The 27,247-nt window shown below is 40.9% G+C and overlaps 1 protein-coding gene across 1 annotated transcript in view; it reads left to right on the top strand.

Moving 5' to 3' along the window:
• The window catches only part of IQCA1 (IQ motif containing with AAA domain 1), a 244,356-nt gene that overhangs the window by 74,217 nt on the left and 142,892 nt on the right, over positions 1–27,247 (top strand). The window contains exon 7 of the mRNA XM_029068684.2: positions 15,484–15,568. Within this exon, the coding sequence (XP_028924517.1) occupies positions 15,484–15,568 (85 nt within the window). The remainder of the gene's footprint in view (positions 1–15,483; positions 15,569–27,247) is intronic.

The raw sequence follows: 27,247 nt of genomic DNA, 5'->3' as shown, positions 1-27,247 counted from the left end.
CGACAAAACATTTTCATCAAGCTCGTATTTGTGCCCTAGAAAATGAGGCATTATTAACTGCCCTGCTTTGCTTCATCTTTACTTCATTTTACCTAATTTCCTAACCATTCTGCTTTTCCAGATTGCTTCCAGTCTTCCATCCTCTTCACCTTTCTAACATCCCCATCGATCAATCAATCAGTCATATTGAGAGCTTACCCAACTGTGGCTTGGATATCCTGTGGTTATCCATTCATTTCACTAGTCCCCCTGAACTAACTCTCTTGTATAGTACTCTCCCAAGCACTCAGTACAGTCCTCTGTGTATAAGTGCTCAATAAATGCAGTTGATTGATTGATTCAGCACTGGGGAGCTGACTTCACTATTGGTAATCATGCCTGACCATTGATATCAAGTGGTTAATAGGTGCCTCTGAACCTGCTCCAGAGGCTCAAAGCATCTTCTGAAGTTGATCCATGTCTCACAGCCATGAGGAGGGTCGGACAAGCACAACAACAGTCTTACACAACTTGAATTTGATGTGGAACTTAATGCCGTGTTGTTACCGTACTCCTATTTGCAGTCTCCTGAAGGCCAATCTGGGATTTTTGATTCCCTAATTTGTCTCTTTGTCTATCTGCACTGTTTAGCTCAAAAGGGGAATTCAGTGGCAACTTTAAGTCCTGTGATGGTAGTGAAAACCTTTGGCTATTTGTGGGGTTTCCTGGGCATAGGCTAGCATGTGATTTCCTTTTTCTTCAGATTTACTGCCACACAATAGCACTGTGCAAGCCCCACAAAGTGATTCATACTTACATGGTAATTAAATTTTCTAACACAACACAACTTTTGTTTTTTCTATACATGTAAATACATATAGCTGTCTTTCATTTGTGAAGATGACACTAATTTTGAAGATGCAATATGTTCAAGCTTGTGATGTGGCAAAAACGACTCAAGGTCTGACAGCAGTCAATGAAGCAGCATGGCTTAGTGGATAGAGCATGGCCTCGGACTCAGAAGGACCTGGGTTCTAATCCCAACTCTTCCATATGTCTGCTGTGTGACATTGGGAAAGTCACTTCATTTTCTCTGGGCCTCGGTTACCTCATCTATAAGATGGAAATTGAGACTGTGACCCTCATGTGGGACAGGGATTGGGTTCCATCTGATTTGCTTGTGAATACATCCCAGCTGTTAGTACAGTGCCTGGCACACAGTAAGCACTTAACGAATACCACAATTTATTATTATTATTATTAATAGCAATTAGAGATCTCAATTTATGGGAATACACAAAATAGTCACTAATCTTGATGAAAGAGGTTGTTTCTCGTGGTCATGTATGGCAGATGCTTGGATGCTTTATTTGTTCTGACTCACAGTGTGTACGTGAGTGTGCATGTGTGGGGTGGGGGAGGTATTTTTTTAAAATTTTTTTGGTGAGAAGTTACTTTTTACATGATATGGTTTCCTAAGTATCTAACTGAAATAGCACTAAAAGTTTGTGTTAGTTAAGGGTCTTGAGTTAGTATCTACAGAAACCATCCCAATATCTTTCCTGTAGACTGTAAGGCCCTTGTGTTCAGAGATTGCATCCACCAACTCTATTGTATTGCTTAGTACAGTGCTCTGCACACAACATGCACTCAATAAATACCGGTATTTGGTTGATGAATAGGACTTGGCAAACAGAAATTCAATTCAAGACAATTATATGTTTCAGAAGGGGCTAAAGGCTAACCCTTTGTCATGCTATATTAGCAAACTGGCATTATCTAAAGAAATGATTACCTAAAGAAAGATTAATTCAGGTGGGGTTATATTACATTCTCAAACCTAATCAAAAAGATGGTTAACATCCTCCCAGCATCCTGAAGTGAGATTCCTATTTACTGAGTTAAAAGTTCAGTATTAACTATAAAAGTACTTAAGAATCATTGTTGATATGGCAGTTGATAAATAGCCAAAGTTCAATATTAACTATAAAAGCACTCAAGACTCATTGTTGGGAGGCTGAAAAATAGGGAGTGGGGGAATACTCAGTTAACAATGAGATGTGTGAGTAATAACACCGTTGGGCCAGAAACTGGTTAATGTTTCAGGGAATAATGAATTATCAAGAAAGAGTGCTTCAGAAGACACAAATTATGTTACCAGACTCAAGTTACACATCATTAATTCGGAGGAATTAAAAATGTTACTTGTTGGCTACCGGAAGAGCAAATCAAATGGAAGGGAGTACAAAGGGAAATTCCTATTTTTCATTTTCTTCTTTTCTTATTATTTTATTTGTATTCCTTTTCTTGGCAACCTTTGCTAATATTGCTAGAGATGTGTTTTTTCTTAAATCATCATGCACACACCTACAAGATGATTTAATTAGCTCATTTCCACTGAGGATGATAAAGTGTGGGAATTAAACATCATTTGTGGCTAGTCTGAATCTATCATTTATTTTTAAAATTAATTTTTCAGTACACATTACACTTTTTCATGGCCTCAGGCGAGGGGAAAAAAGAAAAACATTTTTCTAGGAAAGAAAGAAAATAACAGTTACAGTCGAAACTCTACGACAGAGGAGGTGATCCTTCTAGACATAGTAAACCAGTTGACCTCAGTCTCAGGTTTTGAGGAAGTAACCTCTGTGGTCAAAACTACTCACAGTTCTATCCTCAGTACTTGCAAATGTATGCATATTTCATTTGTATATCCAATCATTTATTCAGTCATGTCACCCAATCATATTTGATCTACTTTCTGTTGATGTTTGGTTTTCCTCTTGCTCTTCTCCCAGATTGCAAAAAAAAATAAATAAATTGCATTTACTGAGCACGGACTGTGTGCAGAGACTGTACTAAGTGCTAGCATGCATGGAATAGAAATTGGTGTATGTGGTTCCTGCTCTCAAAGAGCTTACACTCTAGTGGGGGAGACAAGCAGACACATAATTATTTACCATAATGAAGAAAAGTGGTTTTAACAAGTAAATGGAAAGTTGGATAAGCAAATAAATTCCCTAATGAACATGAAGAAACAACATGGGTAAAACTAATTAACTGCATAAGGCCCAAAGCTCAATTAATAATCAGTTTGTAGCTACATGTTTATTTTTACAAAACTCAAAGAATGGCTTTAGACAGTATTTTTGAATTTAAAAAAACATACAATCACTTTCAAAGCTTCCCTTTATCAGATGCAATAAGGGGAAAAAAGTAGTAATGGGATAGTCAATAGAAGGATGTAATTTATGCTCAATATGTCCATGCTGATTAAAACCTTTTGAAGAATTTTATATATTTTTACTCAGAAAAACCACAAAGGGTTTTGGTAAAATTTGGAGTCACATAGGGAAAAGATAGGAGAATTAGGCCATGGAAAGTTTTCCAAAAGAGATTGAAAAAGGATACACCAGACATGAATAGCATAATACCATTTAAAATGACTTCGAAAATGGTTTGAATCGGGGAAAAATTAAATTACATTGGAATATTCAGTTTTAATCTTTTTCTGGAAGCAATGAGGAGGAACAAAGATAACACAATATTTAATTGGAATCTTCAAGTTAAAGGGAGGGAAAATTGCAGCGTTTGTCTAAATAGAAGAAAAGCTGATGACAAGAAAAAGTTAATTGTTAGAAGGTATCAGGTTTGGAAAAACATATGATGTTTTAATAAGTAATGGCTGTTAAGGTCGGGAGACTATTTAAGGACTTCATAAAGGAATGGGAAATGCCTACGAGGCTAATGAGGATGATCCTGGAGGACTGAGGAGAAATTAGGTGAATGTTAGCTATCTCAGTCAGATAATAAGAAACTAGTAGTGGGGGGAAACTAATTAACTCGAGGAGCCACCACATGCAATTTCTTGGAGACTCAAGGAAATTCAGGAATCTCAATGGCTTAGGAGAAAATTAGGGATTTGCCTTAAGGCAATAAGTAACATGCTTGATTATATCTTTTTATAATAGGAAAATGGGTTTCTGAGACTAGAGACATACAAAAGAGTAAGTAAAAGTATAAAATTGTTTGCTCTCAAGCACAAAACACAGGATTAATAGCAGGCAAGGAAGATCCAGTATATTTTTGAGAGAGAGAAAAGGGAAAGAGTTATGCTTTTTAGAACATGTTCTTACTTAGGGTAAGGCCCTATGTATATAAGTACAAGAGTAACGGTGTGGCAGGATGTATTCAAGTGCTTAGGGATTTGGAAAAGGTGAAATAGTAGTTGAGAAGGAAATAGGCTGGGGAGATAACAAATATCACAATGATATTGATGATGGTGATAATGATGATGGTGATTTGTTGCTACTATTAGTATTATTTTTATTTTATACTATTTGCTAAGCACTTATTATGTGCCAGACACTGCACTAAGCGCTGAGGTAGATACAAAATTATCTGGCTGGATACAGTCCATGACCCACATGGGACTAACAGCTTTAATCCTCATTTTACAGATGTGGTAACTGAGGCGCAGAGAAGTGAAGTGTCAAGTCCAGTATTACATAGCAGACATATGGCAGGGCCAGGATTAGAACTTATTTATTTCATTCATTCTTTCAATAGTATTTATTGAACTAAACTTGCTTGGAATGTACAAATCAGCAACAGATAGAGACAGTCCCTGCCCTTTGACGGGCTTATGGTCTAATCGGGGGAGACAGGCAGACAAGAACAATGGCAATAAATAGAGTCAAGGGGAAGAACATCTCATAAAAACAATGGTAAATAAATAGAATCAGGGTGATGTACATCTCATTAAACAAAATAAATAAGGTGATGAAGATATAAACAGTTGAGCGGACGAATACAGTGCTGAGGGGGTGGGACGGGAGAGGGGGAGGAGGAGAGGGAAAGGGGGGAGAAGAGGGTTTAACTGCGGAGAGGTGAAGGGGGGTAGAGAGAGCAGAGGGAAAAAGGGGGGAGCTCAGTCTGGGAAGGCCTCTTGGAGGAGGTGAGCTTTAAGTAGGGATTTGAATAGGGGAAGAGAATTAGATTGTCAGAGGTGAGGAGGGAGGGCATTCCAGGACCGTGGGAGGACGTGGCCCAGGGGTCGACAGCGGGATAGGCGAGACCGAGGGATGGTGAGGAGGTGGGCGGCAGAGGAGCGGAGCGTGCGGGGTGGGCGGTAGAAAGAGAGAAGGGAGGAGAGGTAGGAAGGGGCAAGGTGATGGAGAGCCTTGAAGCCTAGAGTGAGTAGTTTTTGTTTTGAGCAGAGGTTGATAGGCAACCACTGGAGGTTTTTAAGAAGGGGAGTGACATGCCCAGAACGTTTCTACAGGAAGATGAGCTGGGCAGCGGAGTGAAGAATAGACTGGAGCGGGGCGAGAGAGGGGGAAGGGAGATCAGAGAGAAGGCTGACACAGTAGTCTAGCCGGGATATTACGAAAGCCTGTAGCAGTAAGGTAGCCGTTTGGGTGGAGAGGAAAGGGCGGATCTTGGCGATATTATAAAGGTGAGACCGGCAGGTCTTGGTAACAGATCGGATGTGTAGGGGGAATGAGAGAGACGAGTCAAAGATGACACCGAGTTTGTGGGCCTGAGAGACGGGAAGGATGGTCGTACCATCCATGGTGATAGGGAAGTCTGGGAGAGGACAGGGCTTGGGAGGGAAGATGAGGAGCTCAGTTTTGCTCATGTTGAGTTTTAGGTGGCGGGCAGACATCCAAGTGGAGACGTCCTGGAGGCAGGAGGAGATGTGAGCCTAAAGGGAGGGGGAGAGGACAGGGAAGAGATGTAGATCTGTGTGCCATCTGCATAGAGATGGTAGTCAAAGCCATGAGAGCGAATGAGTTCACCAAGGGAGTGAGTGTAAATGGAGAACAGAAGAGGGCCAAGAACTGACCCTTGAAAAGGAACTCCAACAGTTAAAGGATGGGAGGGGGAGGACGCACCTGTGAAGGAGACCGAGAATGACCGGCCAGAGAGATAAGAGGAGAACCAGGAGAGGATGGAGTCCGTGAAGCCTGGGTAAGATAAGGTGTGGAGGAGAAGGGGATGGTCGACAGTGTCAAAGGCAGCTGAGAGGTCAAGGAGGATTAGAATGGAGTAGGAGCCATTGGATTTGGCAAGAAGGAGATCATGGGTGACCTTAGAGAGAGCAGTCTCGGTAGAGTGGAGGGGATGGAAGCCAGATTGGAGGGGGTCCAGGAGAGAATGGGAGTTAAGGAATTCTAAACAGAGAGTGTAGATGACTCTTTCTAGGATTTTGGAAAGGAAGGGTAGTAGGGAGATAGGCCGATAACTGGAAGGGGAAGTGGGGTCAAGAGAGGGTTTTTTTAGGATGGGGGAGACATGGGCATGCTTGAAGGCGGAGGGGAAGGAGCCATTGGAGATTGAGTGGTTAAAGATAGAAGTTAAGGAAGGGAGGAGGGCAGGGGCGATGGTTTTTATAAGGTGAGCGGGAATGGCATCCGAGGCGCAGGTGGAGGGGGTGGCACTTGCGAGGAGGGAGGAGATCTCCTCTGAGGATATTGCAGGGAAGGATGGGAAAGTAGGCGCGAGGGTTGGTTGGGGGAGGGGAGAGAGAGAGGGGTGACTTTGGGGACCTCAGACCTGATTGTGTTGATTTTTGTGATGAAGTAGGTGGCCAGATCATTGGGGGTGAGAGATGGGGGAGGGGGAGGAACAGAGGGCCTAAGGAGAGAGTTAAAGGTCCGGAACAATTGGTGGGGGTGATGGGCATGGGTGTCAATGAGGGAGGAGAAGAAGTTTTGCCTGGAGGAGGAGAGGGCAGAGTTAAGGCAGGAAAGGATGAATTTGAAATGTATGAGGTTGGCCTGGTGCTTGGACTTTCGCCAGCAGCGCTCGGCAGCTCGAGCATAGGAGCGTAACTTAGGTCGTCTGACTCCCAGCCCATGCTCTTTCCACAAGGCCATGCTGCTCTATCATCATTATTTACTTAGGTACCAGATAATCAGGTCAGGTAGAGTCCCTGGCCCTCATGGGATTAGACTGTAAACCCGTGATTAGACTGTAAACCCGTGAATAGACTGTAAGCCCATCAAAGGGTCGGGACTGTCTCTATCTGTTACCGATTTGTACATTCCAAGTGCTTAGTACAGTGCTATGCACATAGTAAGTGCTCAATAAACACTATTGAATGAATGGGGCTGAGAGTCTAATGAATGTGAGATTAAATTCCCTCCATCACAGTTTGCAGGAATAGTGAGATTAGCACAGCACAGTCTCTGACCTTCGGTTCAATTATGGTTCAGAGGAACTTAGGAAGATCTGGCTCAGGGTCTGAAAGATCATCATCTTCATTATTTTGTGAGCACCTACTATTTGTGAAATACTCTCCTGGGGATTTAATAGATTTACAGCACTATCCTTAACTTCACCCTTTTCTACAGGTGCCACACCCAGTCTGTCACCAACTTGTTGGTTTTTTCCACCACAACATTTCTAGTATCAGCCCTATCTTCTGTATCCTGACAGCCTCCACATTCCAGACACTTGTCCTATCCAGACACTTGACAACTGCTTCAGTCTAGTCACCGGTCACCCTGTCTCCAGTCTCCCCGCCTCCAGTTCTTACTTCAAGCTGTTTTCTGGACTATTTCCAGAGTATTCAATTCAATAGTGTTTATTGAGCGCTTACTGTGTGCAGAGTACTGTACTATTCTTGTCTCTCCCATCACTGATAACATTTATGCCCTCTCTGGACTGTAAACTTGATTTGGGATGTGAACAGGTCTACCAGCTCAGTTGTATTATACTCTCCCAAGTGCTTAGTAGAGTGCTCTGCTCACAGTAAACACTCAAATATGATATACTGATTGATTGGGAACTCCCTTCCCATCCAGTAGACGACTACCCTCCCCAATTTCAAAATCCTTCTGATATCATATCCCCTGCAGGAGGCCTTTCCAGATTAATTTTAACATGCCCACTTTCTATCCCCTCCAAATAATAATAATAACTATTATGGTATTTGTTAAGCACTTACTATGTGCCAAGCACTGTTCTAAGCACTCTGGTAGATAAAGGGTAATCAAGTTGTCCCATTTAGGGCTCACACATTTAATCCCCATTTACAGATGAGGTAACTGAGGCACAGAGAAGTGAAGTGACTTGCCCAAGGTCACACAGCAGACAAATGGCAGGGCAGGATTAGAACCCCTGTCCTCTGACTCCCAAGCCCATGCTCTCTCCACTAAGCCACGTGCTCCTCTCAAGATGTCATGTCAACTTTAAGTCCTCCTATCCTCCCATAGTATTTATGAACACATCTTTGTATACATCTCCTAGCTGTAATTAAAGTGTCTGACTCCCCTGCTACCTCCTTGAAGGCAGAGATCATAACTTCTGACTGTAAGCTCTTTATGGGCAAGGAATATGTCTACCAACTCTATTGTATTCTCTCAAATGCTAAGTACAGTGCTCTACACAAAGTAGTCGTTCAGTAAATACTATTGCTTGACTGACTGAAGCGTTATTCTCACACCTCTCCACTACTCAGAATCTTCAATGGTTACCCACTGTGCTCTACATCAAATAGAAATTTCTGACCACTGGCTTTAAAGCACTCCTTTAATTCTTCCCTCCTCCCCCTATTGATTCAATCTCTTCTTCCACTACAACAACCTCACACTCTTTGTTCCTCTCAAGCTAATCTACCCTCTGTGCCCCACTCTAGTTTCTCCCATCTCTGACCTCTTGCTCATACCCTTTCTTCTGAGGGAACTCCCTTTCCTTTTATAACTGCCAGGCCACAGTTCTCCTATTTTCGAAGTCTAGTAATCCTATGTGACTCTCCAACCATCTTTGACACTGTGGACCACCTCTTTCTCCATACCATAGATTGATTAATTTGATTCATTTCTCCTCTCCCCTAGTTTCATCTCCACAATGCCCACTGTGCCCCATAACCAACTATGAACTAATATACTCACAACCATCTTTAGCACTTTGTACATTCTACAAATTATATATTATAGATTAAAATAGCATTAATACTATATTGGTTTCATCTTCTGGTCAGTAAATTTTCTTTAAACCTGCTTAATATTATTATTACTAATACTAATGGTATTAAATGTTACTCTGTGCTACTCTGCTAAGTACTGGGATTGATACAAATTAACCAAATTGGACACAGTCCTGCCACCCAAGTATATCACAGTCAAAGAAGGCAGGAGAATGGGCAATTTTTCCCTACTTTGCACATGAGGAACCTGAGGCACGAAAAAGTTAAGTGACTTACTGAAGGTTATGCAAAGGGCAGTGGGCATTAGAACCCAGGTTTTCTGCCTTCTAGTCCCATGGAAGTATCACAGAAATAAAGAAGGTTGGACACTATACTTCTGTGGAATATGCCGTCAAGTCTGAATCTTGATGTCATATTGTTCTTCACTTTGTCTACCAGAGGACCCACTGACCTTCTTTACTGAGTTGTTTTTTTTTCCTCCTTGTCTATCATCACACTGTAAAGAAGGTTGGACACCCCTCCATTTGCCTGTACATTTCCAGTTTTGTCTGGATATTGATGTCATTCTGCATTTGGCTCTTTCAAAGACTTTTTGATGCCATTTTCTATCTTCTTTTCTCTCTGCAGCATTAGAGAACATGCTACCCAGGTAACAAAATACAGTGAGAATATCTACTTTGTGAGTAGGACAGAACAGTGTTTCATGGTCATCTACTCGCCTTGTTTGGTGTATGCCTCCAGAGCAGAATCATTAGGGTTTAGGAATTCTCTTAAGAGTTACTCAAAGACTTAGTGATTCTCCCAGCCAGACCAAAACACTTACCTTAAAAACTTAAAGTATATATTTTTCCTGCCTTTCATAATTCACCACTTCCAACACTTCATTTTTACTCCTCCATAAAATATTAATCCCCAGATTTTTAACTGTAATTCCTGGATTTTATTCTAAAACATTGCAAAAATTTTTCCATGCATATTAAAATGCTTAACTTTGGGCCCCCAAGTTCTTTAGCTCAAACCCTCCATAAGCCTTATTACAATTGACATTGTGATGAAAGATGTTCTTGCATTTCTGTCTCCACTTATTTCTCCTCAGGCAATTTATGTCTGATTTATCCCAACCTTTCTCTATCTATCCTCTCTATAGGACTCTATCTCCTAATTTACCAAGCTTCACCACCAATCTATCATGTGTTTCTGTCTTCCCCTCACATTCAACTTATCCAGACTGGCGAGGGGATCCTTAGTTTCCTCTTCTTTGTTTAGGGTCCTGTGGACCCCACTGTTCCGGGTTTAAAATTTCTGTTCCATATCGGCTTTTAATAAATAGCACTTTTTGATCCTTTGGGCTACTTCTCTGCCACTGCCATCAAAATCCCCTCCCACACACCATCACCATTCCACTTCTCCTTTGGGGCATGCAGAGCCTCCCTCCACTTGTCCAATTGCAAGAGATGACCTTTGAAACTTGGTCCCCTCTCCAACCCCTCAACGAATTCTGCGTGTTAAAATGTACAAAATCAGTCGTAAACAACATCAGAGGTATCACCCCCAGCTTCCAGCCCATCAGATCAGTTCTGTGATATCAATCCCCTGACTCCACAGAGCAAGAAAGAAGGTAGTAATTACCTGGTCTATTCTCCCTCTCCCTTAGACTGTGAACTCCCCTGGGGACAGGGATGTGTCTAACTTGATTATCTTGTATCTGTCCCAGCACTTAGTACAGTACTTGGTGCAAGAAAACATTAAACAAATACTATTATTATTATTGTTAATACTACTTATAGTAATAATAAAAAGATGTGCTGAGAAATCTGAGCAGAGCTCGAAGAACTGAGCTCTGACATACTCTCGGTAAAATGTTAAAAAAAAAACCAACAATAAAAGGAGTGGCTGGATCAAGCTCCTTGTGGGCAGAGATCATGTCTACCTAGTCTACTATATTGTATCATCCCAAGCACTTAGTACAGTACAGTAAATAGCACTGGTTGATTGGTATGATGAGAACCAGGGCAATATGTGTCCTTGAAACCAAAGTCAGAGATTGTTTTGAGGGAGGAAAGTATGGTCTACAGCATGTCACAGCAGAAAAGTTGAGGAGGAGAATTAGAAAAGGGGAAAGAACCATTAGATTTGGCCAGAAAGAAGCTTTCCTAGACTTGATACCATTGCAATAGATCTGACTTCTGTTTACTCGACTTGTGAGACTAATTTACATGTGTTAACGCTATACTAGTCATCTTATCAAAGTCATTAACCCCATAACAAGGGATTTTTTGTCTTGTTTAATCAACTGAGTTAAAAGAGAGGGTGTGCAAGAAACTTTGAGTAACAGTAAGAGTAATTGGATCTAGTTTAAAGCTGCAGATGGTCAGTTTTTAGTTCTGCAGCCTTTATGTTATGCAAAATAATGAGAAAATTAATCCCTGTAATGAAAGAATGAATAATAAAAATTTTGAAAAAATTTTTTAAACCTGGATATTTTAAGAAAAACTGGCAGTTGATTAGTTATTGCAGGTGAAAAATACAACATCCTGTGTCACTAATTTCTCAGGTGTTCAAGTCTGTCTTCAAAACCCATAAGTTTCAAGAAATGGTTATAGACATAGTTTATTATCCATAACTAATCAAAAGTGATTCTGTTGTTATAATTAACTAAAAATGGTAAAATATTAAATGATTCAACATATGTATTTTTACATTGAAAGAACATTTGAAATCCACTATTTAAAGTGAACCCATCTATCTTAAACAAGCTCATTAGCAGGGGTCAGCTAGGCAGGACTTGTGACCTATTTGTGACATATTTGCATCCTGAGGTGAAAAGAAAGCTTTCCTGAAAAAGAGATAATTCAAGTGATGCAAAACATTTTTAGGATTTTGACAGCAAATATTTCATTTGAAAGTCATTTATTTCATTCAAAATGCAAGTAGTCATTGGGTACACAAGGATCTTAATGAGAGCTTAAAATGGGCATTAGCTTTTGATCTGAAAACTGGGGCTAATTATACTTTTAATACCCTTTATTTGATGGGGATGATGAGGATAAAATGAGATCTTTGATATGAGAGCACTTTAGGAAAAGGAAAGTGTATTACAAGTAATGCAAAATATAACATAATACAAAATATAACATCATTGGGAATAACAAGGGAGGAAGAAGGATTTTAAAGGTCTGAAAAAGGTGGGAGCAGTTATGGTTGAGGGGGTCGAGAAGGGAGAAAATGTAGTATTCTTCTGATAACCAATATAAGAGTTGCAATATGAGAGGGTAAATGTAAAGGGGCAAAAGTCAACATGATTTCTGCCTTTCCATACTAAAATAATTCTGAGTGAGAGCAGCATTACAAGAACTGGCCTCAAGAAAGTCAAGTTCTTCCATAAATGAGCAGACTGCATGGGTGCCTGACTTTCCAAGTCACCTGAGGAGAGTCAAGTATTCCTGAGCCCATTTTCCCCTGAAGCTCCATGAAGTCTCAACAAGCCCAACCTGGACTTGTTTGTTCAGGGCTCTGCTGAGCTCCTGGAAGTTGAGGACAAGCTATGTGAAGTTTAGACCTGTTCTTAATTTGCCTTTTATGGCTGCAGATCACAGGAGCTCAGGTGGGCTTGGCTAACTTTCAATGAGTCTGGACCCTAGCCCCACTTTCCAGTGTAAAACTGGGTTCACTTAATACAGATTTACCTTGTTCTAGCTTTTTGTCTCAGGAACCCTAGAATAAACCTGCATATAATAATTACTCATGTAAATTCTTGTCTTCTAAAAAGCTTGTAACTTGGATGTAAAATACCTCTGTGCAATTCACCCCAAATAGTAACTTGCTGTTTAACAAATGAACCCTACAGCTAGTTCACTTCTCAGATGAAATTCAATTTTCCTTAATATTAAAAAATTGAGAAATATTGCTTCCCTTTCTCTCATTTTCCCCCATATCCTCGTGATTCTTCTCCAGATAGATTAGCGGGCTGAAATTGGACTTTAACAATTTGAGTTGAATCATCCAGTTCTGATGACTTTACTTTTTCAAATGCTGAAAACTAAAATTGAATTTCTTTCTGCATTATAGATAAAAACAATAATAAACTGAATTCAGTATGCTTGGTCTTACAATGTACAGCTGTCTCTGAAATCTTTGATCCACTAAATATTCTTTAAGTGTGTGGTACAATGAAAAGCTGTGCCCTTCCCTACTACTTCCTCAACTTAAGTCTTAGTAAGCAATGTTCTTTCAGTAGACAGTTATTCAAGCCTTATAGACTTTTCAGAAACAAATGCTTGGACTGGCCTATTTAAATTGAAAATAAGCTTCAGATCCAGAAATAAGTACTTTTTGATGTGGAAACATGCATATTATTGTTCTTTGTGTCGGTGATGGTTAAAAGTAAATGAAAAGGGGAAAAAATGAATTGTTGTGGGGGGAGAGGAGCTTCAAACAGTTTGTAAAAAAAAAAAGGAGCCAGATATTTTGTTTCTAATTTTAATCAAAAGAGCAGTCTTACTGACAGCAAGTAATGTGAAGTCCTTGTTAATCCCCCAGCAGCCCCTGAATGGGCTATCATCTGCAATCAATGTTGCCATGCCCCAGTTCTTTGAGCCAGAAGCACTGTGGGAGTCAGAGTAATGTTTTCTAGTCACCAGTCTCTGATTGTAATCCTTGCTATTTATTAGTGGTCCAAGCACCTTAATGCACTGTGTACCCAGCCCAAAGTTCTGAAAAGAACTTTGAATCCATTATCTATTTCTATCTTGAAAATGATAGAAGGGGGAATTTTGAAACTACCCCTTCGCTTCTTAGGTCCCTCTCTGAGTCTGTGATTTCAGATCCAGCAAATAATTTTTTTTCAGGTGCAGAGAAGACAAAATATGAGTATCAGAATTAGAATAAATGTGCATTAAAGAAATAGGTATAAAATATTTTTAGAAAGACCTATTTAGAAAACATTTCTAGAATATTTTCTAAATAGCCTGCTAAAGGGTCACATACTCTCCAAATAAAAAAAATAGGACTGACTTTTGATAGAAGTATGAATTTTTAAATGAGAACATGAATATTTAATACAGCAAAGCTGTATTATTCTGCCTAAATTATAAAATATATAATTTATATTCACATTTTACCCAGATACAAAGTGCCTGCATAGCACATCAGCCCTTTGCATGATATGAAAACTCTTATTTTCACTTGAGAGGACAAAGTTTATTATGAAGGTGAATAATTATTGGAAGTAATGTGCAATTATGGACAAGGATGACCAGCTTTGTTTAGATTGATCCATTTTCGTGCTAGCTAGAAATACATAACTTAAATCCCCAAATAGCAAATACTATGAGAAACACCTCATGCCATTAACTCTTGCAATAGCAGCTAATGTCTCATGTAATTGAGAACTCCATTTGGGGGATAATGTATTCTCTTCAATCTTATCTGGTCGGTCTTTCCATGTTTTGTTGCTTATTTTATGTAGAAAATACTTATTTTACAGACGCTGTAAGGTCCTAAATATATGGATAAAATTATTATAGTGGCTTTGGCAGTGAATAAGTAGACGATGAATGGACTGAACTGAATGAAGGATTTAAGCCAACCATAAACTTCTCATTGGTTTCTGAATAAAACTAAGGTAGTCAGTATTACTGTAAGTAATCTGCCATATGGAATCTTTCAGAGAGCAGTGTCAGTCAACTAAGCCAGGTTTAAGATATGGGTCAATGGGATCGTCTGGTCACCCATGTCGGAGATCAAAGGCAGTGTCAAAGTCAAAATCACAGAGTCAGGTACCATCTCAGAATGTTTTTAACATGCAAGTCCGGCTGTATTTTGAAATTGCATGAAATTGCACCTCCATGATGAAGGTTAAAGAGTCAGCTAAATTGCCTACTAAGCAGCAAAAATAATTAGTGTGGTGTTTTTTCCTTTACATTTTTGAAATCTCAGTAACAGTTGGAATAAGATGATATGCTCTTGAAACTATCAAAGAAAAATCCATTCTGAAATGGCCCGATGGAATATTTTGAAATGCATCTCATTTTATACAGAAAGAGCATGGGTTTGCAAAGGCTGGCAAAATTTAGCTGCTGCACTATCAATATTCTGATTTTAGTTCATTTGTCAGGTCCTTAGAATGCCTGGAATATGCTTGTATACAATTCTGTGTTAAATGTTTCACTGTCTCTAATTTGAATTACTTTTTTCTTCTGGTTAACTCCCAAAATGATTTGTGCTTCTGTTTTTATTCTAAATACCCAAACCAACATATCATTATGTAAGAAATAAGAAAGGAAAAGGGATTGATTTAAAGGAGATTTTTTTCCCACATCCTTATCACAGAACATCAAAGCTCTGGAGGCAGAGTAGAGAGACGAAAGTGAAACCTGCATCTTGTTTCCATCCAATTACTTTTGACCATTAGAGGTTTCACTTTAGGCTGCCTAATGTAAGGGAAAAGGAAAGTCATGATGATCACTCACTTAAATGAAAATTCCAGATTCAACTAATCAGATAACAATTAGGTTTGGCTGCCAAGGTATTTTGAATTTGATTTTCTTTTTTTCTTTTTCCCCATTTAGGAATATAACTGGCAAGTTTCCTGATTACCCTGATGAGGACGAAGGTGGTTCCGCTGTTATTTTTGCTCAAAAGACCCCACAAGAGGTATATAAGTGTCAATTTAACATACAAGTAAACGGGAGCAGAAGAGAGTGAAGTGATTAAGGTTATTGTTCAAAGACATCTTTGTTCAAATCTCTGTTTACAATATTTTAGGATAGCATTTTTAAAATAGGCAATTTCACTTTTTATTTTCAATTGCTCCATCTAAGGAGACTCACATCCATTTGGTGCTTTTTGCTATATTTTTTATTAGATTCAACAGTTAGGCTTTTCCCAAGTGAAGAAAAAAAGATTCCCACAGTTCTGGATGGCACTTGCCAGATGTAAATAAATTCAGTGAAAAACAGCTACTGCTGATCCCAATGGGCCATTTCTCATATTTTTCCACGCTTTGCCGACCTCATCTGAACAGTGAAGTCAACAGGATCTCTGCGCTTAGATGAGCTCTGAAGGGGTTCTGTTTTTGTCATTCCACCTATTTCTTCCATGCCATACCATATTAATTCCATCATAAGCAAACAAAGAGGATTTCTCCTCTCACCCGTTTTGCAGGTGCTGACACTTGGGATATTTTTGTAGGAGTGGGAGCAGAAATTTTGAAGGAGTGGAGGAAAATCAAGTCAATCAGGACTAGGGAAGAAGGGAATGAGAGTGAAGTTTGGAAAAGTCTGGAAAGCAGCATGGTCTAGTGGAAAGACTGGACTTGGAGCCCGTTATTGGGCAGGGATTGTCTCTATGTGTTGCCCGAATTGTACATTCCAACCACTTAGTACAGTGCTCTGCACATAATAAGAGCTCAATAAATACTATTGAATGAATGAAAGAGCATGAGCCTGGGAATCAGAGGATCTGTATTCTAATCCTGGCTCTGCCACTTGTCTACTGTGTGTCGTTGGGCAAGTCACTCAACTTCTCTGTGACTCAGTTACCTCATCTGTAAAATGGGGATTGGGAGTCTGGGTCCCATGTAGGTCATGGACAGTGTCCAACCTGATTGGCTTGTGTCTACCCCACCGCTTAGTAGAGTGCCTGGCACATAGTATGCACTTAAATTCCTTTAAAAAATATATCATTGATTTATTCAAAAGAATAGTTCTGAATCCATATCAAGAGGGCCAAGCCCAGGCATTAAATCCTAATGTAGTAGACATAGGGCATTTAAAAAAATTATCTTGGTCCTTACCCAAGGAGTACATAAGCACAATCAATATATGGTATTTATTGAGTACTTACTGCATGCAGATTTCTGTACTAAGGACTTGGGAGAACACAATACATTTGAGTTGGTAGGCATAATCCCTGCTCCCAAAGAGGTTTATGATCTAGTAGATGCACTATCAGTTTTATCACCTGTGGTAGCATAATCATCTAGACCAGGGATTGGAAACCCATGACTCTTGACCTATATCTGGCTCATTGTTACATATATGCGGTTCACGAGCACTTGGCATCTGAAAGGGCAATGCCATTAGTGTCATCCTCACAGATTTGAGAGGAGAGAGGAGCTGGTCTGCCTACCCACCCCTCTGAGCTGGAAAGGAGAGTCAAGTTGGCAACTCCATTCATTGTCCTCTGATAATAGAATGTGGCTCTACCCGGTAGGAGGCCACTGGGGTTCCCCACCTGTCTCACCAGATGACAGGGAGAGGTAGGGCTGCTCTTGTCATTTCCTCTCTCTTCTCACCTCCTCCAGCCCCTGTGTAAGCAGCAGTTGGGCTGAGGCAGGCCAGCCAAGTTGGGCAGGGATAGGGGCCACTCACCCTCTGGCATGCTGAGGGCAAAAGCAGCCATGATGCTGGGCACTGAGCCCCCCACACACACTAACTGTGGCCATGGTGGGAGGGAAGGGAGAACAATAGCAGGGAGAACAAGAGCAGCCCCAGTGCTTGGCACCATGGGCACTTTTCACAGTCCCCAAGGATGATGGCGAAATAGATCCACCTCCCACATGTATTTACCTGTACCATGTACCATGTCCAGAGCGGCAGTGGCTCCAGCAGGAGCAGGAAGGAGTGAGTGAGATGGCAGGCACCGGGCTTTAAAATGATAGCCCTCACCCTCCTGCATGGCCCAGTGGACCAAGCATGGGCCTGGGAGTCTGAAGGACTTGGGTTCTAATCCTGGCTCTGCCTCTTGTCTGTGTGGCCTTGGGCAAGTCACTTAACTTCTCTGGGCCTTCGTTACCTCATCGTAAAATGGGGATTAACACTGTGAGCCCCATGCTCTCTCATTCACCCCACACATCCAATCCATCACCAACACCTGCCGGTCTCAATATCGTCAAGATCCGCCCTTTCCTCTCCTTCCAAACTGCTACTGTGCTGGTACAAGCTCTCATAATATCCTGACTGGATTACTGTGTTAGCCTCCTCTCTGATCTCCCTTCCTCTTGTCTCTCCCCACTCCAGTCTATTCTTCATTCTGCTGCCTGGATCATCTTCCTACAGAAACACTCTGGGCATGTCACTCAGCTCCTCAAAAATCTCCAGTGGTTGCCTATCAACCTTTGCATGAAATAAAAACTCCTCACTCTTGGCTTCAAAGCTCTCCATCACCTTGCACCCTCCTACTTCATCTCCCTTCTCTCTTTCTACTGCCCACCCCATACACTCTGCTCCTCTGCCACTTACCTCCTCACGGTCCCCCATTCACACCTGTCCCACCATTGACCCCTGGCCCACGTCCTACCACTGTCCTGGTATGCTCTCCTCACACCTGCCAAACTCTTTTCCCCTCTTCAAAGCCCTACTGAGAGTTTACCTCCTCCAGGAGGCCTTCCCAGACTGAGCCCTCCCTTTCCCTCTGCTCCTCTTCCCCTCCCCATTCCCCCCCTCTCCCACCCTCAGCTCTTCCCCCATCCCCTCCCTTCAGCACTGTGCATATTTGTATATATTATTTGTTACTCTATATTTTTAATGATGTGTCTATCTCTATGATTCTATTTATCTTGATGAAGTCTGCGCTTGTTTTGTTTTGTTCTGTTTTGCTTTGCTGTCTGTCTCCCCCGTTTAGACTGTGAGCCTGTTAATGGGCAGGAATTGTCTCTATTGGTTGCCAAATTGTACACTCCAAGTGCTCAGTACAGTGCTCTACACATATTAAGCTCTCAATAAATACTATTGAATGAATGAATGTAGATGAATACTTTATATCATTCTGTATTCTTCTTAGTTTATGGATCTAGTCCCATCTAGACTGCGATGATATATCCACTTTTGTTATGTCTTTTAAAATTAAAGTTTATCTCCTCTGGTTTCCCCTTTTTTCATGTTTCTCCCTCTTCCTATGCCTTTTCATAATTTCATCAGCAGTATTAAAAAAAGGGACTAGATGAGGCATTTTCTTGATAGGAGGTGAGGGGAGATTCAAAGTAAAGAAGGGAAGCAACTTAATTCTCCATCTACACAACTCTATCATGGGTAAACCTGTCTAATATGCAACTTCACACAAATAATACCCCCATGTAAAAAATTTAAAATCAAAGAAATATTTTAAAATCCTCATTTCAAATTTCTATGCAAATTCTTCAATCAGTATTGGCTGATAATCACCCTTTTTTGCCATTCTGCCCTAGTTTCTCATCTTCTGAAGGCACAGCATAAGTTCTGCTTGTTTGACTTTAGAATTTAAGAGTGACAAGCACTCCCAAAATCAGGCTTAAATACATTTCCAAGAACACCATCACACATAAAAATTTTACATTTTTATTATTAACAAGAAGTATTCACTGCACAGTCTCTATTTACATAGCCCATATGATACTAGGTTTATATGAATAAAGGTATTTTCAAGGCTTAGTGTCAAAGGAAGTACATTTGGGGTTAATTATTTATAATTACTATGGGGTTCAATTTCTTCAAATTAAAAAAGTTAATGCCAATTTTGACAATAGTATGGGATCTAGGAAGTATCACACAGATAAGGAGGCTAGGAAGATCTTGTTGTAAGAAATTCCTGGAAATTCCAAGGCCTACAATGTGGCCTTTTAAAGGGATAGGGGTTTTTTCCAGGCTTTTTTTTCCATATTTGTATTAAGAATATTATTTTATTGATGTTCACAATATTTGGTGAAAGTAGGGTTTGGCTGTAGTCTCAACAGAAGCATTCCTGTTTATTATTAAGCAGGCTTGTTGGTATGAGTGCAATTACCCATGGTAATGGATAAATTCTGTGTGTCATTCTATATTCTTCTTAGTTTGTGTGTCTAGCCCCCTCTAGATTATAAACTTGTTGGGGGCATGGGAAGAGTCTACTAACACCACTGTATTGTACTTCCCCAAGTGCTATTACAGTGCTCTGCACACAGTAAGTGCTCAATAAATACCACTGAATGACTGATAGCCCATTATGTGTTTAAGTAGAATGATGTTTCATTGAATTTTAGAGAAATGCTGCTGCCTCCTCCTCTTCCATCATCCTTTGTTATCCTTATTCCACACTTACCCCTTGTTTTCCTCTTCATCCTCCACCAGACCCCACCTTTTCATCCTCTTCCTCCTCCCCTGGACCTTACTTACTTTTCCTCCTCCTGTAGACTTCACCTCCTTCTCCTCCTCCCACTGGCACTTCTCTGCTGAGCCTGACCTCCTCGTTCTCTGCCAAGCATCACCTCCTTGGTCTCTCTGAACTCTAAGCCCCACGCTCTCATCGTCTCCTCCCTCCACCAGGCCCTTTGCCAGATACCCCTTCCTCAGCCTCTCCATCCTCCAGGCCCTGCCCCCTCATCCTCTCCCTCCTCTACCAGGCCCATCTCCTCTCCATCCACTGCTCTCTGAGGATGGAATTGAACATTTTCAGTAAAACTGGACCATTATCAATGGTATTTATTGAGCCCTCACTGTGTGCAGAGCATTGGACTAAGAGCTTCAGGGAGTATAGAGTTGGCAGACACATTCCCTGCCCTCAAAGAGCTTACAGTCTAGAGTCGAAAGGATTCAGTGGATATTGCCAGGGAATGTGTCTGCTAATTCTGTTGTATCGTACCTTCCCTAATGCTTAGTACAGTGTTCCGCACATAGTAAGCACTCAATAATTATGATTGATTGAAAGGATTCCATTCATTCATTTAACCATATTCATTGAGGGCACTGTACTAAGTGCTTGGGAGAGTACAATACAACAATAAATAGTCACATTCCCTGCCCACAGTGAGTTTCTTTTCATTCCTGAATGTGATCATCTAGTGCTCACACTGACTCCCCTGCATTGAGCTTTTCAAAGTCCTTTAAGGCCCACCTCCTGCCCTCTTATCATTTGTTCTACCAGTCTTTTTAAGCTTAACATCTCTCTTTTTGGGTGAGGTCTCTATTTTATAAAGGTTGTTTTGTCGTCTTTTTTCCTCTGGCCTCTCTATGTGTGCCAATTAGACATAGAGTTGATCTGTTTGATCACTTCCTTTTTCATTCTGTGGCACTCATTTTTCTTGAACCTCTAAAATGTTGGCTTTTTGGAAGTGACTTTTATTTTAGCTCCCACTTTCAAGTTTTCCTAACTCAGGATCACATGTTATTCACAGGTTCCTTTTAAAAATGTATGTTTGTATTGGGTGCTTTTAATCCTTCCCTTTCCTGTAGGAATGTTAAATATATTCATGTTGTAATCACTTTTGCACACTGGCTCACACACACATTTCCACTTCTGGCCCAAGGTACTGTCTACTACTCCTTTCTGATTTTAGGCTGCTTGTTCCAGAAAGCTCCTTGTGGGCAGGGAACATGTCTACCAAATCTGTTATATTGTACTTCCTCAAGCACTTAGTACAGTGCTCTGCACATAATGCTAAAATATGATTGATTTTTAAGATAATATTTGTTAAGCACTTGCTGCGTGCCAGGCACTGTACCAAATGCTGGGGTAAATACAAGCTAATCAGGTTGGACACAGACCATTTCCCACATGGGGCTCACAGCCTTAATCTTCATTTTACAGGTGAGGTTACTGAGGCACAGAGAAGTTAAGTGATTTACCCAAGGTCACACTGGCAGAGTCAAAATTAGAACCTGGGTCTTCTGACTCCCTGGCCCATGTTCTTTTCCCTAAGCTATGCTGCTTGACTGATTTTTGTAAAAAATGATTTATGCCATAAAGTAACCATACATCTACTTCCTGTACTGAGGTATGTTCAGTCAAACTATATGACAGCATTGAAATCTCCCATTTCTATCTGTGCTAGTTGTAGATCTTTCCCAACCTCTTCTAATATTCAGGTTAGTCCTACTAGAACACATTTATTGTGCAAATCTAGAGGCATTCTATACTTTTTTTTTTTTTTTAGGATTTGTATGTTGTTACCATTGGTTTCCCTTCTCACAGAATGTCACACCATGCTAATATATCCATCCCTCTTTTTCTTTTAGAGTATCTAGTCTGGCTCCACTGAATCCCTTCCCTTCACCAAACCTCAGAGATACCTCTAGATAATCATATCTAGACTCTCACTCTGTTAAGGATTGCAGTAAGCATTACCCAACCATAGCTTCACTGGCTCTGTCCTCTCCTGGTGCTCCTCATCTCTCTGGCCATTCATTCTCAATCTCCTTCACAGGTTTCTCCTCTGCCTCCCATCCCCTAACTGTGGGTGTCCCTCACTGGGATCGAGGATCAAGACTGTGAGCCCCAAATGGGACAGTGATTGAGTCCAACCTGATTTGCTTGTATGCACCCCAGCATTTAGTACAATGCTTGGCACATAGTAAGTGCTTAAAAATACTATAATTATTATTATTAAGTGGTTGGGAAAGTAGAATACAATAGAGTTGGTGGACATGGGCCCTGCTCACAAGAGGCTTGCAGTATACAGGGTGTGACAGACAATAAAATAAATTACAGATCACAGAAATAGTACTATATAAGAATATGTGCATAAGTGCTCTGGAGTTGGGAAGAGTATCCAAGTGCTTTATGGGTATATAGCCAAGTGCTTAGGCAACACAGAGGATAGCCAAGATAAATGAACATTTAATCAGGGAAGGAGGCCTCTTATAGGAAATTAATCAATCAATGGCATTTATTTAGCACTCACTCTGTGTAGACACTGTACTAAGTGCTTGCAAGAGTACAATACATTGGAATTAGCAGACATGTTCCCTACCAATAACAAGCTTAGAGTACAGAGGGATATGTGATTTTAGGAGGGTTTGGAAATCGGGGAGAGTGTGGACTCTTGGATGTGAAGGGGGAAGGAATTCCAGATCCAAGGGAGGATGTAGAAGTGTACAGGGCTCTTCACATAGTAGACATTCAGTAAATACCAATGTTTGACTCAATCAGTAGCTTTTACTAACTGCTTATGGTGTGCAAGACACTATATTAAGCACTTGGAAGAGTACAATACAACTAAGTTGGTAGACGTTCTCTGACCACAAGGAGCTAATGGTCTAGATGCAGAGAAAGACAGTAAAATTAAGTATGAATATGTCCATAAATGCTCTAAGCCTTAGGATGGGGTAAATATCAAGAAGTTGAGGAAAATTCCATGTTTACAGGTTTGTGAGATGGAGGATGGTGGCACTGTCTACAGTGATAGGAAAGTCAGAGGGAGGAGAGGGTTTGGGAGAAGATGATTTTTGTTTTGGACATGTTTGAGGTGTCAGTAGAACATCCAAAATGAGATGTCCTAAAGGCAGGAGGAAATGTGACACAGTAAAAGAAGTGAGAGGTCAGGGCTGGAGAGGTAAATTTGGAAATCATTCATGTAACGATGACATTTTAAACTGAAGGAGTGAATGACTTTTCCAAGGTAGTGGGTGTACATGGAAAATAGAAAGAGACTCAAAACTGAGTCTTGAGGGACCCTCACAGCTAGAGGGTGGGAGGCAGAGAAACAGCCTGTGAAAGAAACTGAAGATAGAGGCCAAAGAGAAAAGAGAACCAGGAGTGCGCAGTGATAGTGAAACCAAGCTTATATAATGTTCCCAGGAGAAGAGGAGAGTCCACAAGGTCAAAGGCAGCTAAGAGGTTGAGGAAGAGTAGAATATAGTAGAGGCTGTTGGATTTGGCAAGAACATCATTGGTAACCACAGAGAAGGCTGTTTCTATGGAGTAAAGGGGGAAGATACTAGAGTGCAGGGGATTGCAGAGAGGAAGTTTGTGTTGTCAATGTTGTCACTGTTCACTGTGTTAATATTTTCAAGAGTGATGGGAAAATTAGGAGCAAAAGAGGATTTGGAAATGAAGATGAGGAATTAAGTTCTGGACATGTTAAGCTTGGGGTGCCAGCAGGATATCCATACTGAATATCCCAAAGGCAAGAAAAACTGTGAAATTTCCAAGAGGGAGAGATTTCAAGGCTAATAAAGTATATTTGGGAGTTGTCTACTTAGAGGTAGTAGTTGAAGCATTTGGAGCAAATGGACTCCCTAAAGGAGTGAGTGTAGATTGAGAATAGAAGAGGATCCAATGGCGTCTTTCATTCATTCATTCAATAGTATTTATTGAGCGCTTACTATGTGCCGAGAACTGTACTACGCGCTTGGAATGTACAAATCAGTAACAGATAGAGACAGTCCCTACCCTTTGACAGGCTTACAGTCTAATCGGGGGTCTTGAAGGACCGCCACAGTTAGAGGGAGGCAGAGCAAGAGGCAGTGAAAGAGTCTGAGGAGCAAGCAGAGAGGTGGGAAAACCAAGAAGATTATGGGAAAGAAGCCAAGCTTTGATAATGCTTCCAGGAGAAAAGTGGTGGGCCTCCGTGCCAAAGGTAGCAGAAAGTTTGAGGAGGATTAGGATGGAGTAGAAACCATTAGAAATGGTGAGAAGTTCATTGGTGATCATGCAGATAAAAGTTTCAGTGGAGTGGAGGGCGCAGAAGCCAGATTTGAAGTAGCTTGTCTAAACAACCCACTTGGAGAGTTTGGACAGGAATGGTAGGAAGAGGATGGGACAGTAGCTGGAGGGGGAGGGAGAGGTTTTTTGGGGTTTTTATTTTTTAAGAAAGGGAAGGCATAACTGTATTTGAATGCAGTGGGAAAGGAGCCATTGGAGAGTGAGTGGTTGAAGATAAATCAGGGAGGGAAGAAGAGTGAGCAAGAGTTTTTATGAGGTGTGAAAGGGTGGAAATGGGAGGCCCGGCTGGAGGTGGTAGATTTTGGAAGTATGTAGGAGATCTCTTGAGAGACAGACCTGAAGGATGAGAGAGTGGATGGGCATTGAGGGGAGAAAGTTCATGTTTGTATTGAATACTTGGTGTGAACCATGGACATGGGAGTGGATAAGGGAGAAGTAGCATTACTGAGCAGAGAAGAGGGCAGAATTATCATAGGTGAGGTTGAATTTTAGATGGCCAAGATTAGCCCAAGATGATGATTGCCTCAAGCTGGCAAGCTGATGGTAGTACAAGATTTTACAGCAAATTTAGCCACCCTTTGATCTTGAGTGTGGCTCAAAAATGATGCTGATGAAACTGCTAAGGAAGCTAAAAGGCTCAGTTCCAAAATCATCTAGAAGACTGGGGAATCATTCTAGCTTTCTAGACTTCAACTTGCTAGTGTGCTAGATGCTCTGTCATTGCTCAAAATTCCATTCAGTTTCCCCAAATCATGCTGTCTTTTCTATTCTGTTTTCCACTTCTTTGTCAACCGCCATTACATAGTGAACTGCTGGGAGGCATAAATTTAGTTATAATGTTTTGTTTCTTGTTGCTAATGCAATTTTTTTTATTGTGTTAGGTTTCTGGGTGCATCATCAATCCTCATCAGTCATATTTATTTAGGGCTTACTATGTGACGAGCACTGTACTAGGCGCTTGGGAGAGTACGATACAACAGAATTTGCAGACATGGTCCCTGCCCATGTTGGTACATAACCCTAGTATGTAGTACATAAACCCTAATAAGCAAACTTCAGGCTTATTACTCATGTTGTACATTCTGTGAAGCAATTCAAAACCATGTCTTCTTGTTGTATGAGTCTCCAAAGCCCAGTTATTGGCATATAGCAGAACCTGGAAAACTGCTTCTAGCCTGTTGAGTTGGAAAAGTTTGCCAGTAGATTAGAAGGACTATAGTTCAGCTTCCATTTTCCAATTCCATCCCAAATTCCAGTTATTTACAATTATGGAGGGTGGTGGGAGAGGGAGAATCAGAAAAAGTAAAGGGAACAGCCTTTTCAATGAGTAGGCATTAAAATAGAAATTGGATTTACTCCGCTCTGATTAAAAAGATAATAGCAGAGTCAAACAGCAAACAGAAGTCCAGGTTTCAGTTCATAGCTTTGCCAAACATGAACTCTGGATTTGAGCCTGGTTATTTGCTACTAGGCATGTTTGGTGTTTTGTTAAGAAAAGGTCTATGAGCCCCTGTATCTAAGGTTTGTTAAGGGGATGGCAAAGCAGTCTGCATACGAACAAAAACCCTCTAGAGTTTAAAATTAGAAGCATATGTAGGAGTCAAGAGGGCTTTGTTGGCTGTTCTAGGGAGCAGGGGAGCAAGCAGCAAGCAGGTCTCATTTCTTTTTTTTTTCAAAATGTCTTTAGGGGACTTAAAAAGATAAGACTTGCCAATAAATCAAATTTTAAAAATTAAAAAGACCAATGAAAAACTTCATTTTCATACCATATTTATTGTGAAAATGTTAAGTCCTTCATTGAGTTCTTTCTTCATTTTGTTCTGTTGCTAGAACATGTGCTTTCTTTTTACATGGTGAATACCGCTCTTTCTAAAGCCTGAAGGAATAACTACTGTAATTATTTTAGCCTCTGCTTTCTCTGCCTTTCTCCTTGCCCTGAGGGAAAATACCAACTGCCATGGTATTTATTCCACAAAAAGAAAGCCGCCTGTCATCTGGTAAAAGCTCTGGGTAGGATCCCATTCGATGAGTAAACAGCTCTTTGGGTGTATGTTGGACACTTCAGGCCACGCGGTAACTCTCTGGGATTCCTAGGCAACCATTAAATTCAATTTAGTTAGGTAAATGAGTCTCTGATATCTTCAAAGTGTTGTGTTGTATGTTTCTTTTGTTTATGGTATTGGTTAAGCATTTACTATGTGCCAGGCATTGTTCTAAGCACTGGAGTGCCTCCCAAAGTGTCATGGGAAATATCCATTCTACTTCAGTTCCTGCACTCTGTCCATCCAAGCAGTGGTGGAGACGTAAAATAGAATCAATCAATGGTATGTACTGAGTGCTTAGCTGTGCAGAGCACTTTATACTTGGGAGAATACAATATAATAGAGTTGGTAGACACATTCCCTGCCCACAGTGAGCATGCGGTCTAGAGAAGTAAAGGTTTCCCTGGTCACAGCTGAAGCAGGGGGTGCTTTCAAATCCTTTCCTAAGGGATTGGGCAGGACAATTGGGAAGAAAGAAGAAGCACAAAGCTACAATGCCAGTGGTGTAAAGAGCCTTCTTTTGCCTACACTTTCCAGAAGTGTATTGGGGTATTCTGGGAGGAGACTGAAGGAGATGAGAGTTGAGGTCTGATGTTTTGTTTTGGGTTTTTTTAATGCTATTTGGGAGGCACTTTCTTTGTGCCAGGTGCTGTACTAAATGCTGGGTAGGTAGAAGCTAATCTGGTTGAACACAATCCCTGTCCCTCATGGGGCTCACAGTCTTAATCCTCATTTTACAGATGAGGTAACTGAGGCACAGAGAAGTTAAGTGATTTGTTCAGGGTCACATAGCAGACAAGTGATAGATCTACTAAGCCAGGATCCACTAGGACATGGTGCTGCTTCTGCTCCATACAGCCCTGCTGTCTCTTCCTCATTCCCTTTTTCCTCCCTT

The sequence above is a fragment of the Ornithorhynchus anatinus genome, chromosome 7, assembly GCF_004115215.2.
Source record: "Ornithorhynchus anatinus isolate Pmale09 chromosome 7, mOrnAna1.pri.v4, whole genome shotgun sequence".
NCBI lineage: Eukaryota > Metazoa > Chordata > Mammalia > Monotremata > Ornithorhynchidae > Ornithorhynchus > Ornithorhynchus anatinus.
Note: the sequence above shows the minus strand (reverse complement) of the source record. Positions and strands in the feature narration are given on the sequence as shown.